Source organism: Plectropomus leopardus, chromosome 14 (assembly GCF_008729295.1).
Source record: "Plectropomus leopardus isolate mb chromosome 14, YSFRI_Pleo_2.0, whole genome shotgun sequence".
Lineage (NCBI taxonomy): Eukaryota > Metazoa > Chordata > Actinopteri > Perciformes > Serranidae > Plectropomus > Plectropomus leopardus.
Window position 1 is genome coordinate 6,687,123 of NC_056476.1, and position 13,701 is coordinate 6,700,823.

The following is a 13,701-nucleotide window of genomic DNA, read 5'->3' on the forward strand; positions in this document are numbered from 1 at the left end:
TTCTTGCTAGCTAAGTGGAACTAGACATATAACTATCTGCTCCATGATCTTATGGGCAAGGGATCATGGGAATCAAAGCCTTAAATAGTGCCGCGTGTTTTCCCTCTGCCTCTCAGATTAGGCTTAAAGGCTAAAAACTCACACACAGCATCCAGGTATTAATGAGGGAGCAGCTAATCATGCCTCCACTCACTATTAATATCTGTCACAGTTATTTGTTTAAGCCGTCAGCAGAGAAAGTCAAATGTAAGATTATCAGAGTCGGAATGGATTTATGTGTCAAGTACATGAGCGTGTTTCCGGTACATAACGACAGCCACTTCCCGACATCATGACAAGCCAGCCAGAGTCCAAAATAGATGTTTAGACTGTCCAGAATTTGGTGGTTTGGGCGGTCAAGCATGTCGCCCCACTAGCATGCTCTTTCCTGTTTATTTTTTAACACTCAGCTCCTATTTTGAGTGTATCAGTAGGTTAAACAAAACAGAGGAGGGAAGGCTCACTACGAAGGCTAATGCCATCTTGTGACCGATGTGATTTAGAGCCACTCGTCAGCTCAGCAACATTTCTCATCAGCTGAATAAACAGATCTCTTGGCAGCCAACTGAAGGGGGGGGGGGGATTCCCGTTCACATCCAGTCATTTGCACTATTTATAAAAGTTGTGCACTTTGAATGGCTGCCCTTTAAATATTTCAGCAGGGCAGTTTGTGTCAGCATCTGCAGCACATCATGCAGGCTTCCTCCCATATGATTAGTTGCATAAAATTAGGATGTGCTTTGTGTTTTTGCTGCATTCACCCAGCCCACTGAAAACCCTGTATTTAGCTCTTACAACTATTCATTCTGTGAGTACATAATTTGGTTTTATTTTGTGGTGTTCTTTACTTTTGTCAGATGGAAGTTTTAAATGCTTACAAGTGTTGTTTAGAGGTTTGGGTGATATTTTAGCTTCTATTATGTGGTATCAGGCATCCCTACTGGGTCAAACAGTTTTTGAAGTAACTCATTCATAGTGTTCTTTAAAAGATCTCAATAGTATAATTTTGTTGATTTTTAGTTTGGTCTATCTCAATAATTATTTTCATTATCACCCAATCTTCTGATTATTTTCTCTATTAATTCATCAGTTTGTCTTTAAAATGTCTAAAAGTGGCTAAAAATACAGTTTACCAGAGTGACATATTCAGCTGTAAACCTAGTTTTTATGGTGTGATTCACCCTGCTAGCACTGGTCAGCCCTTGATGCCTATTTATTTGGCAGATTCAGCAGGTAGTAGTGTCGGCCAGATCCTGTTGGTGTGCAAAATCACTTTGATTGGCAGTTAAGCTCAGAGCACGAGAAGAGAAATGGAAGTGACGTAAGCAAACAAGGGGGCGTGACTTCAAAACAAACTTGTTATTAGATCATTTTTTAGCTATTGAGCTCCTCAGCCAAAACGGTTTGTAATTTTTTTGTTTTTGCTTACTGGCCCATGGTAAATATCATTTGGTTTTTGGTTGTGATGTTGAGGTGCTAACTGGCTAATTGCTAACTAGCATCTTGAACCGCTCCTGTCAGTCTTCCTTTTTTGAATGACGAATACAGACGACCGTCACCTGCTGTTAGGAGTAAGTTGCTCTCACAGGCGCAGATCTGTGTGCTAGTTTGCCATTGGCTGTAGCTTTTGCGGTGTGTTCAAGTGCAACTCTTTGGCCAAGACACAAGCGACATGAGACAATGCAACAGTCAGCCTGCATCACTGCAAGTTCTCTGATGCCAGTTTGATGAGTCCAGCCAGAGCAAATGATCAGCCAGATATTCAGTTGTTAGGTCTACACAATATCAGAAATTAGTGAAAAGTGCCCATCACGACTTCATGAGGTCCGAGGTTACGTTTTCAAATGCCTTGTTTGATGTGACCAAAACTCAAAGAAGGTTAACTATGACATAAGAAGACGAAAACAGCCATTACTCGAAGTAGTGCAGCTTGAACTAAGTAATGTTTGTCATTTTTGCTTGAAAAATGGCTTTAACTATAAATTGATTATCAAAGTATTTGCTAACTCTTTTAATCCACTGACTGGTTAAGACTATCTGAATGGTCCATGTACTTCTGAAAGCAGCTGAAGCCAAACAAAATCAGTTAGTCAAACTGAACAAGACATGTAAACAGTGTTTAGCTCCAGCTCAGGGATTACAGCGAGGTTTCAGGATGCTGTCAGAGGATGCAGTTTGTGGGCACATGGAGACGGTGGCGTTGTTGCTCGTTGTGTACATCAGGAATCAAAGGCTGCCATTGTTGGAATGAGAAGCAGATGTTAGTGAGGAATTCTCCTGACTGCAGCAGTTTTTTCTTTTTTCATGCCCTAAGCTTCGAGCGCTGCCTCTCTCCATCTCCCTCCCTCCTGCTCTCCCTCTCTTTCTGCTGTGTATATATCCGCTCTCTTCTTTTCCTCCCTTAGCTTTGACACATGCTGTACCTGAAGCTATTCTTAAATCAGCGTGGCGGCAGCCGGTTCCCTTCGTCTCCAAGCAGAGGAAGTTTTTCTCCAGCTCCACCATCCAACATTTGGACATAGAGACTCTCCACCCCTCTGATGTCAGCAGGGAGGGAAAGAATGAGAAAGAGAGAGGTGCAGTTGTGACAGAGGCCCTTTCTCTGTATCCCAATGTGGGATTTTGTGACTCTGAGGCTTGCCACGTTGACAGAATAACAGTTTGAAAGGCGAGAGGAATCTCAGTTGGCTGCTTTTTGTGCATGTGCTGCTTTAGATGGACTTCAGTGTTGCATCACACTTTGCATGCCAGTCAAAAGGGGGGGATGGAAAGCTGCAATAATTTCATTATCCAGCACTCTCATCCCTCACACAGCGTGTAAGAGAATCCACCCTTTAATTTCACAGTGGACATTGCCTCTGTGGTGATGTCTCATGTTTAGACCAGACATGACACAACAGACACTTAGACCCATCAATAATGACTGTACTCTGTTATGTCTGAGTTACCTCGTCTCTACAACACTGGCATCCACTTTCGCCGTTAGCATTCAACAATGTAATAAACGAGTGGTAAGTAGGATGTTACTCTGGAAGTCAGGAATCATATTTCTGGCTGAAAATGCAAGATGATATGACTTCAACAGAGCTCACTTCAAGGGCCATTAACGTTTCTGCAGGGAGATTAAACCGGACGTGTGAATGTTTCCACCTTGTACGCAGATTTATAAACCTTGGCAAAAACACCCAGTACAAATGGCTCTTACAATGCTTAAGCTTTTTGAAACCATTTTGGGTTGAAGATAAGTGGCAGGTACAGTAGTATAAGCTGAATATTTCCATCAAAGATATATATTTAATCATTTATTTATTTTTATAATTTTATCTATAGGCTTTAGCCTGTCACCTGTGTTGCCTCGCTTATGGTAGCATTTCTTAGTTCCCGATTTTAATGAGCAGATTAATAGTGAAAATAAATGTATATTGTACCAATCTGTGGGTGCTCCCACGCAGCCATCCTCATCAAAACTTAAGATGTAGCCTTGCTTAGAACGGATGTTTTATGTCCGTTACATTACATTTTTCAATCCAGTTGGTTCAGCCATAAGGAACGTACAGCCCAGTCTTGTACTGTTACTGGCGGTGATCATCATGTTGAAAATTTAGTTAAATTAAATCTACTTTTGTATCAAGACATAATATTTCAAGAAAGAATTGTGATGCATCTAGTAGTTGTTTTTTTCCCTCTACTGTAAAACAAATACTATGTGAAATACATGATTAAATTGTGCTGTAAATTAAAATCTACCCCCTGATTATCTTTGGATGAATTGCAGTTAACCCCTTGCATTAAGGCTAAATCCGGCTGTAGCTGGACATGGTATAAGTTTATAGTACTCTTTATTATGTTCCTGACTGGGGGACAGCTTGCCAATCTGGCAAACAACACAAGTCAAGACAAAGTATTTTCTGCTAAATAATATATCTTACTTGGCTTACTGGCATCACTCTCAATCTCTGGAGTGGAAGCGAGTGATGGAGGGAAGTGATCCAATTAGACTGATCTCACTTCTAATTAACCCCACTGCTATTACACAGCTGTTCTGTAGCAGCACCTGACATATGTTCGTGGCAAAAGCAGGAATATACCCATAGTGTGTGTGAATGTATCTTATAACATGTATATCTATTTTTATCCATATATATGTACATGTTTGTGGTATTTGTGCAGGGCGGTGGTGATGTGTGCAGTCAAGGTCAGCAGCAGAGCAAGCAGCCATCCCAGTCACAGCTCATCAGCAGACTTTGCTGAGTGGCTGGTTGCCCGCCACACTGCACATCCAATGACCAGCATTAATGAGAACTGATGCTGTATGTCAACAGTATGTGTATTTATGGCTGCTTGGCCCACAATGCTCCCTGTCTCCGCTTCAACAAAGCAGTGTTATATGTCTACAGCAGCCGCATTGAATGGGCACTTAGTCCGAAAAGCACTTTATGACTTTGCTGCAGAGGTTCGAGCCTACAGTTAAAGCTGTTTTTTATTGGTATCAGTCCAGTCACTAATCCTGGTGTTGTTGTTTTCACTGCTGCTTGCTTTGATAGAGGAGCAATTTACTGAATTTAAGGCAGGTATTTCACTTTTATTCATTGCCACGGCTTAAAAGCGAGAACAAGCAGTATGTGACTTAAATCTACACTTTGCATAGCTGGAGGAGGCCTTAGACTGCAGGGAATTTTTTAGCTATAGCCCCTTTTTAGCTGCCTGTTCAAGACGGGAATATTGCACTGTGATCTTAGCTCGACGTCTTTTATTAAAGATACATTCGTAAAATGGGGGGCAGAGTGGTCTTACCTTAAATTCGGCAACAAATGCAGTAACAGCGTCTGTGTAAAAGACAGACGGCAGGATAGGACTATGGACAGGACAGGTTTGAAGTTTTGACGACGTGTTATATGTGCAACCCATCACGAGGAGATTTAAAAAGCAGCTGGCAGCAGCTAGCAGCAGTTAGCAGCTAACTCAAAGAAGAAGAGGAGCAGCTAAACAGCTCCTCCTATGAGGGAGACAATTCAATCTGGGAGCTCCTTACCCTCTGAGCAGAGGATGAGATCAAAAGCCATAAAACAGAGACTGTAAATGATTAAGCCATTGTTTTTGTTAAGAAACCCCTGCTGACACTTATGCTATATGTCACACTAGAGTCCAAGGCTGTTTTGTGTCACACGTCAGGCCTCTTGCCTCCCAGATACCAGCATGCTGTCTAAAATCACACACTGGATTGGCATGTTTCTGCCGTTAGTTTGGCTCTGTGTAAAAATGCATAGGCAGCGTGGAGAGCGGACTTTGTGGCTGCCATACAGTGTGATCTTTGTTTAAAAAGGGCTTATGATGATGATGAAAACTGACTTGAACTCCTCAGCTTTTCTAAATAATCCTTTAATTGCATCTTTTCAAATGCTAATTGTTTTTTTTATCTGTGTTTAATGACAACATGGCTTTAAGGTGCTTTGCTGTCAACAGGAAGAGGTGCTAATCTGAAATGATTGTTCTTTTACATTCTTTTGTCTGGTCTGTGACTTTTCACACCCTGTGAAGGCCTCACACGTCCTCAGGCACAGATCATGCTGTGAGCTACTCGCTGCTCACGAGACAACTGTTGATGCTGGAGGCGTGTGCGTACTCGCTCTCTCCTTTTTGTATCTGTGTGTATGAGAAAGGTAGTTGTTAGAGACAAGAGAATAAATTCCTATTATAAAATAGAAGCAGATGTGTGAATATTTAACTTGGGCTCAGGTGCTGGACAAAGTCAAAATTTCCAACAATAAAATCAAGTATGCAGATATTCTATCAAATTCCTGTAACGCTTTGCCCTTGTCCTTTGATAATAAGAGAGTATATTTAGCTAAAGTAAGCATTCCCTTCCAAAACTTCAAAATTTGTTTATGAACATTTTAAATAATTGTATTTCCCAAAAACAAAGCTACAGTCTGACTTGCCAGCTGACAGTGAAAAAGTCGAACAGCCAAAAGCATGTCAACAGAACTGAATGAGTGGACAAAACCGATGCCAGGGGGGAAAAGTGAAGATGTTTGGCTTACATAGCCAACAAAGTCACGCCCAGTCAACATCTAAACCCCCGAGCATAAGTTTCTTAACAACTGTTCAAGTCATGCATGGTCATACAATGCCTTTTCTGCTGCAGCTTTGTATTTCTGGTTCGTTAAAATGCCCTAAAGTTAACATTCAGAGATGGTCTTGCTATGTTTTAAGTGAGAAAATGTTAGAAATCAGTGAGTTTTTCAGCTGCGAGTCAGACTGTGTGTTTCTACATCCCATCATTACATTTCATCAGTTCCTCTCCAGACAGATGTTCACATGTTCCTCTGGAGTCACTGACATTCCTCTCAAATGATGTCATATATTCATGGACACAAACAGAAACGCTGCCCTCCTTTTTTTGTCTGTCCGTCTTTTATTTCTCCTATCCTGTCAGACTCTTTTAGTTGAAAGTCATTCTTCTGCTATTTTTAAATGCAAATTTAAATCTTCAAACAAATTCATTTCCATGTCAACCACGCAGTCATTGCCTCTGTCTCATCCTGCAGAACACTCCTACATATCCTGTATCTTCTTTGATGTGTCTCCACAGTGGCGGACAGCAGCTCGTGCCCCCATGCTCTGCCTCGTGAGCACTGCTTGGCCTGCTGAGCCCATAGGTGCTGGTGCTGGTGTGTCTGTACTGGGCTGCAGCTGAAGCAGGGATACAGTGACTGGTGTTGGTGCCTGTGGTGGTGGAGGAGGGTCGTCAGAGGGCCCAGAGCCCTGGTTGCAGGCGGAGGGGCCTGTCCTGTTTCAGCCACACGAAGATGAACAAACTGAACTTCCACAACAACAAAACCATGCAGGACCGCCGCTGTGTCTGTGTCTTTTTGCCCAATGATGACACTCTTAATGTCATAGTAAATGTGAGTACAAATAAAACTATATTTTATTGTCATCAATGGCAATTCTGTTGTCAACTTTTAACTTTAGCAACTTTGGTTCTGCATTACATGCATTAGTCTACATACTGTGCAGCTGGATGCATACTATACCTATATGCTACTTGCTAAAGTCACTAGTAAGAAGGACTCTGTTACATACCATTGCTGAATTCTTCTTATTTAGCGGGTACTAATGCCCCGATGACTACCCTTAAAACCACAACACATCATTTTTATAATTTGGTTTTTGTACAGATAAATTCAAAATAAGATATAAAATGTTAATTAGTGAGCTTTAGAGTTGCTGGTAGGTGTTTTTTAAGCTATGGATATAACTGTTTCACCCTGTTTCCGATGTTTATGCTCAGCTAAGCTAAAGGGCTGATCGCTGGAGTTTTATTTATCTCCCTGACATGTTATCTAGCATTAACTATTTTTCAGCCTACAGTGAGAGGTTTTTAATTTCATAACAAATTGTGGTCAGTGTGTCTTTGCAGCTGTCAGCTGCTGCATACAAAGCACTGTTTTTTGTGGTGCAGTTACCTCAGGAATTTATTTAATCCCTGTAACTAAACAGCTGTTTGATTTATTTTCATTCTAAAACAGCTGCTCTGTGTGCAAATTTTTAATTATGGTCAAAAGCGTGTTTCGTAATTGAACTGAAATACATGTGGTGGTTTTATAACAGCATGCGATACATACCATACATTAGCACTGGGTTAGCTTATGTGTGAGTATTTATGTTTGTTTTGTTAAAATAATAGCTAACAGGTCGTCTTACAAAGCTAAAAGCAAATTTTCTCCTCCCCTCCCCCCTTCAGGTGAAAACCTTGTGCCAGGAACTGTTGGTGCAGGTGTGTGACCTCCTGAGACTGAAGGACTGTCACCTGTTTGGACTCAGCGTTATTCAGAGTAAGACTTCTCAATGTCAAGATTTCAAACAAATGTTTCCTACCTCTGTGATGCACTTCCATATGTAGCTTTGTGGTGTTCTGTACCCAGTTAATCTGTTTTGTTTTTTTTACTTGTTTACCCGTCAACACAACACAGCAGCCTTTGTTCTAAGCCTTTACATTTCTGTTTATGAAGTAGTGGAGACTTACCATTCAATCATGTGGACAAAGCCTCATTTTTATTTTCAAAATTTAAATTGCATGGTTACATGATGCAGATTGTGGAGTGAATGCAGCGACAAAGAATAACAGAGCCTCATAAAAACAGTGTAACCAGGCAGTTACTTTCCTCAGACCAATAACTTGGCTGAGAGACAGGACTCTACCCTAAACGGAGCATCTCTCACCTACATGTCATGGCGGTCTCTCAGGAACCAGGGCCTCCTCGTCCTGACAGGCTCCCATTGTGCAGCGAGGCTACAGTTGTTTTTACGGTGACGGCACAGTGAGGGTCGTACGTATGGAATGAGTCACTGCGTCTGCACTGTGGTGTGGCAGACAGTGGGTGACAGTTGTAGGCAACTGCAGAGGGAGAGTAAATTGCAAAGGCAGTGTTTTCAGACAGCTGGCCTCCAGATGAGCCAATGACGGCCCAGCAGGTCAGTTGAGCAGGAGCCAATGGGTCTGATTGTGGGACATTCCTGAAGTGCTTGTCTGAACAGCGTGAAATCCCCAAGGCAAACAGAGGCCACCCACTCGCTGTGTGTCACCCAATGTCCCCCCAACCAGAGCGTCCACAGCCAGGCGTCCACACCAGACACGGTTTCAATATTTATTTATTTATTTATTTATTTATTTATTTACATTGGATCCCCATTAGTTGTTACCGTAGCAACAACTATTCTTCCTGGCATCCACACAAACAAGACAAGACATACAAGATTAATTAATCAGTCAATCAATATGTCTTCGTTAGCTGACTGTTTGGACAATTTACCACTCATGATGTAACAATATGTCCAACAGTGCACAAAAGAAATGTTAAAATGTACTTTTCTGTGACAAATTAGTTGTATGAATTTAATAAATTTTGCTAGGACACTGCTAATGCCCTAACCTCGTTCAAATGGCTTTTTGAAATAGAGTGGGGCTGAAAAGATTACTCAACAGAAAATCAATGCAACTATTTTGAAAAATGCAGCATTAAAAAAAACAAATCCAAACAACAAATCCAAACACTCGCTGGCATTAGCTGTCTTCTATAGTCTTCTGCAGTCTTCTGCAGTCTTCCCTCCTCAGTGTTCAGGCCAACTTTTCAAAACATCTACTGGAGATCTCATCATTGATTCCCCTCCGATATAAGGATGAAGGAGCTCACTCAGAGATTCGAGTGATGTTGTGGACTGGAGTTTTCCTTCCACTCCTCAGTGACAACAATACCTCTCTGGAAATTGTCTCACAATCTGCTGGTTTAACCAAGCCTTTTCCAAAACAGTGGATGCTGTTATGGACTACATAACTGGGATGCTAAGTTTACTATGTTAAAATGAAATGTTAAAAACCAAGCAGTACTGACAAAATAAAAACAAACAGGAAGTCGCCCATTGTTATTATCATTTCTGGCACATGCTCATTACACAAAGAGACAATAAGCAAACATGAATTTGGAGGATGATATCTTCATTTCCCAAATGCACAGTTTTACACGATAGGAAATTACTGAAGTTTTAAAAAATCTACTCCTTACAAGGCAGTTTCAAAAATCTCTAAAACTGTGAATGAAAGGCCAAAAAGAAGAGAAAAATATTTATCTTAAAAATATCTTTAAATGTGTAGGCAGGGCCTGAGTACCTTTGGGTTTTGTTCTGTTTGTCAAGACAAAGCAAGCAATTTGAAGACATTATCTTAGACGCTGGGAATTTTTGTTACACTGGGGGTTTTTTTGGCATCTGTAGACCAAACAATGATCAAGTTGATTCATCAAGATAATAATCAGAAGATTATCTGATAATGAAAATAATGATTAGTTGCAGTCTTAAAGCAGCGTCAGATTGATTGGTTCAGTTTTATTTGTCCTATTTTTCACCCCAACATCTCTTCTGTTCATTTTACTGTAAATTGATAATTAACAGATCAAAGTCTGATTCAGAGTGGGTTGTTTTTAAAGCTGCATGTATGCTCTCAGTAATGCTACTCCTGTCCACATAAATCTACATTACGTTCTGTAAAAGATCATAAAAAGTAACTTCACTCAAATCTTAAAAAGCATCTCCGCTGACCCCTGGTCTACTTACTTCTCTGGTGATTTCCAACCACAAAGTTCTCAATGAAAACGTCTCACAGCCGGAGCAGCATGGATGTTGTTTCTGGAAACAGACATTGCTGTTGAGATTTTCAAATGTAATATTTGGACTCTCTAAGCACCACAAACCAAATGTCAACAACCTCAATTGTATTGGGATGGCGGCAGAAGTCTCTGCGGTGGAGATTTCAAATTGTCCCCAAATAAAACCAAAACTATCTTCATGGGAAGATACTCAGCAGTGTAATTTAACGCAGTAAAAACAAGGCGTTAACATAGATTCAGGACATCATTGTAATGTGTGTTTAAGCATGAGTCATAATTCTTATCATCTAGTCTTTGTTACAGTTCACAAGTATGATAAAAGAAAATATGTATTGATGTTCTGCCAGAGAGCCTCTGCTCCTTCATTTTCTCTTCCTTTTCAACGGGTTTTCATTGTATAGAAAGTCAGACTTGTCACATCAGCAGGCCGGCAGCTCATGAAAGGCGTCACTTCAGGAGCAGATTAATGCATGACAGTGAGAGGTGGAGAAATGAGAAGGAGCACCACAGGCTCCGAGTACAAAGGGAAGTGCAGAGGCTGTCTGATGTGATGACTCCGAGGCTCGAGTCTTTGAACAGGGAGCATTCAGGGGGGATTTCTCTGTGCATATACACACACATAAAGACATCTATACATCCACATGTACACACACACACACACACACACACAGACGAAAACAGAGTATAAGTTTCAGTGCTAAGCTTTTGCCTCTCCTCCTCCAACAGATAATGAACACATCTATATGGAGCTGGATCAGAAGCTCTCCAAATACTGCCCGAAAGAATGGAAGAGAGAAGCCAGCAAGGTGAGAAATGATGCACTGGATTATTGACTTTCAATCCAAAATGTAACAGTGAGCAGGGGAATCCTTTTTAAAGCTGTACTATGCAAGAAGTTTGCAAGAAAATCATAGAATTTACCAGTCTAAGTAAAAAACAGGATTTAATAGATCCCCTACCTGAGAGTCACAAGATTTAACCAACTAAATTTCAGTGTCAGGTAGATAAACTTCTCTGCTTACTGGAATATAAACTTCTCTGCTTACTGGAATATAAACTTTTTCTTAAAAGCCAGGTCTCTGTTTTGACCATATAGATTCCATCTTGGAAAAACACCACTTACCAGGTATTTGGACTTCAACTGAAGTGCTGAATCACTATCTGCAGTGAAAAAAACACATCCACACATTCAATTTCCAGGGATTTGAATGTGCAGATGTGCTTTTTTCCACTGTTGACAATATAGATTCCAAATATATACTTTTTTAAAAAAAGAAATTAAATAGTTTAGTTTTAGGCGATTCACTTATTTACAAGAGATGCAGCAGATTAACAGTTAAGTGCAGGTGTAACAGTTCGAGGATGGGGGCTTACTGGCCGAAGAAATCATTTCACACCATGAATCAGGATCTGCATGTTTATTCAATAAGAGAAGCTCGGGCCACAGTCAGTACACACACAGCGGCTCGCTCTCTGCCAGTCCCTAACCGGGAGTTTGCTGCTCAGCACTCATGCGTCTTTACTGTGTCATTAGCTAAAGCCTCCTCCCCGCTACAGCAGGAAACCTGGAACTATGAAGACATGCTCATTTATTCAATATAAGATTGGCAATACACAGAAATTTGACTTTATGGCAGAGAATATTACGCACATATTTTGAAAACCAAAATAAAAATAACATGGTTAATATCTTGTTTTGGCTACAGATGGTCTCTGGCTATGGCACAGGCTTCAGTCTTTGTGCAGGCAGGAGAGTACCATACCTGGCAACTTCACTGTAACTGTAACACTGGAGGTCGTCACTGTGCCAGCTGTTTTTCACCAAGAAACAGTCACCGTCCAAAACTCCCCCCTAAAACCACAAATTATTTGTAAATTTTTGTGAATGGGTTCAACAAATTATATGTTAAATCAGCTTCAGGATGTTGAAAGGCATATAGTTGAACTTAAGAGTGTTTTTTTAACAGCTAGCTGTTTCCATCTGGTTCCAGTCTTTGTGCTAAGCTAGGATTATTGCCTCAGGGCTCCATACTTAATGCACAGACATAAAAGTTGCATCGATCTCATCCAACTCTCAGAGAGGAGCAAAGAAGCGCTTACATCCCAGAATGTTAAACTATCGCTTTAACATCCCATGATTGAATTAATGGTTTATGAACATTATTAATGTAAACAAACATCTATAAACATATCAAGTTCTTATTCTGTGATTTTATTTATGTGGTGATGCACCAACATGAAATATTTTTGTTCCTTTCTAACATCTGTAGTCTTTGTTATAAACTGATGCCAGATCAGCCTCGTTAGTGAACAGCAGTGTGCTGTGTTTGTTTGTATCACATTACATAACACCTGAGGAATGAAGTTGAAATGTTTTATAACTGTTTGCTTTTTCCAGCTTGAGACACAGTCATACTGTGTTCAAGCTGCTGATATATATGTGAAATTCTTGCTGTTTTAGAAAATAAACAAGGATTTCCACTTGTTTGTCTTCCAGGGCATCGATCAGTTTGGGCCTCCGATGATCATTCACTTCAGAGCTCAGTATTACGTTGAGAATGGGAGATTGATCAGGCAAGTAAAAATCCTTCGGCTGATTGTAACTTCTAGTCGCAAGTGGCATAAACCACCTGTACACCTGCTCTAAGATCACTGTTTGACACCTGTTCACCTTCAATCCCACAGTGACCGGGCAGCCAGGTACTACTACTACTGGCACTTGAGGAAACAGGTGCTGCTCTCACAGTGTATCCAAAGGGAGGAGGCCTACTTCCTCCTGGCAGCCTTCGCTCTGCAGGCTGACCTCGGCAACTTCAAACGCAACAAGCACTTTGGGAAGTACTTTGAACCTGAAGCCTACTTCCCCCCATGGGTGAGTATGTCCAACAAGTACCGTATGTACTTGACGCATCAGTGAAGAAGAGGTGATTTATAATCACAAACCATCATCCTGCACGTTCTTTCTTCCTGTTCACACCAAATCACATCTGGCTTTTTCCTGTCCCTCTGTGTCTGATCACACCTTGTTTCAAAGACGACCAGTTATGCTTTTTCATATCTCGTGGCTTAACCTTTTAAAAGCAAAGAAAATCTGCTTGATTTCTTTTAAAAATGTGGGAGCAAGGCAATGGGCAGCAAAAGAGGAAATTACCTAAAAATTAAAAAGAAATTAGTGAAGAGTACAAGAAAATAACCTGGAAATAAGAAAACATCATTTCAAATTTTATTGTTAAGAAATAAAAAACAATAAAAACAAACGATAGAATGCTAAAAAAAATCTAATAATAGTGTAATATAATTGTAAGTATGTAATTATGATAAACGCAGTTTTCCCACAGTTTTTTCCCCTAGACATTTTATTTTTAGAGAAATATAACCTATCTGCTCTGGGTTCAAAGGTTTAGATACTTGTGAAAGACGTCTGAAAATAACACAAGAAAAATGATGATGCTCCAGGTTTCAAAGGGTTAATATAGTGTTCAAATAAGGGACAGTC

At 40.5% G+C, this 13,701-nt stretch overlaps 1 protein-coding gene across 2 annotated transcripts in view; it reads left to right on the forward strand.

The window, feature by feature from the left end:
* Positions 1-13,701, forward strand: part of frmd6 (FERM domain containing 6) — a 34,802-nt gene that overhangs the window by 6,713 nt on the left and 14,388 nt on the right. Inside the window, exons 2-6 of one of the 2 annotated variants that reach the window (XM_042500548.1) lie at positions 6,588-6,947; positions 7,787-7,877; positions 10,932-11,011; positions 12,703-12,779; positions 12,891-13,077. In XM_042500548.1, coding sequence (XP_042356482.1) covers positions 6,849-6,947; positions 7,787-7,877; positions 10,932-11,011; positions 12,703-12,779; positions 12,891-13,077 — 534 coding nt within the window. In that variant the 5' untranslated portion in view covers positions 6,588-6,848. The remainder of the gene's footprint in view (positions 1-6,587; positions 6,948-7,786; positions 7,878-10,931; positions 11,012-12,702; positions 12,780-12,890; positions 13,078-13,701) is intronic. The other variant, XM_042500547.1, reaches the window with a different exon arrangement.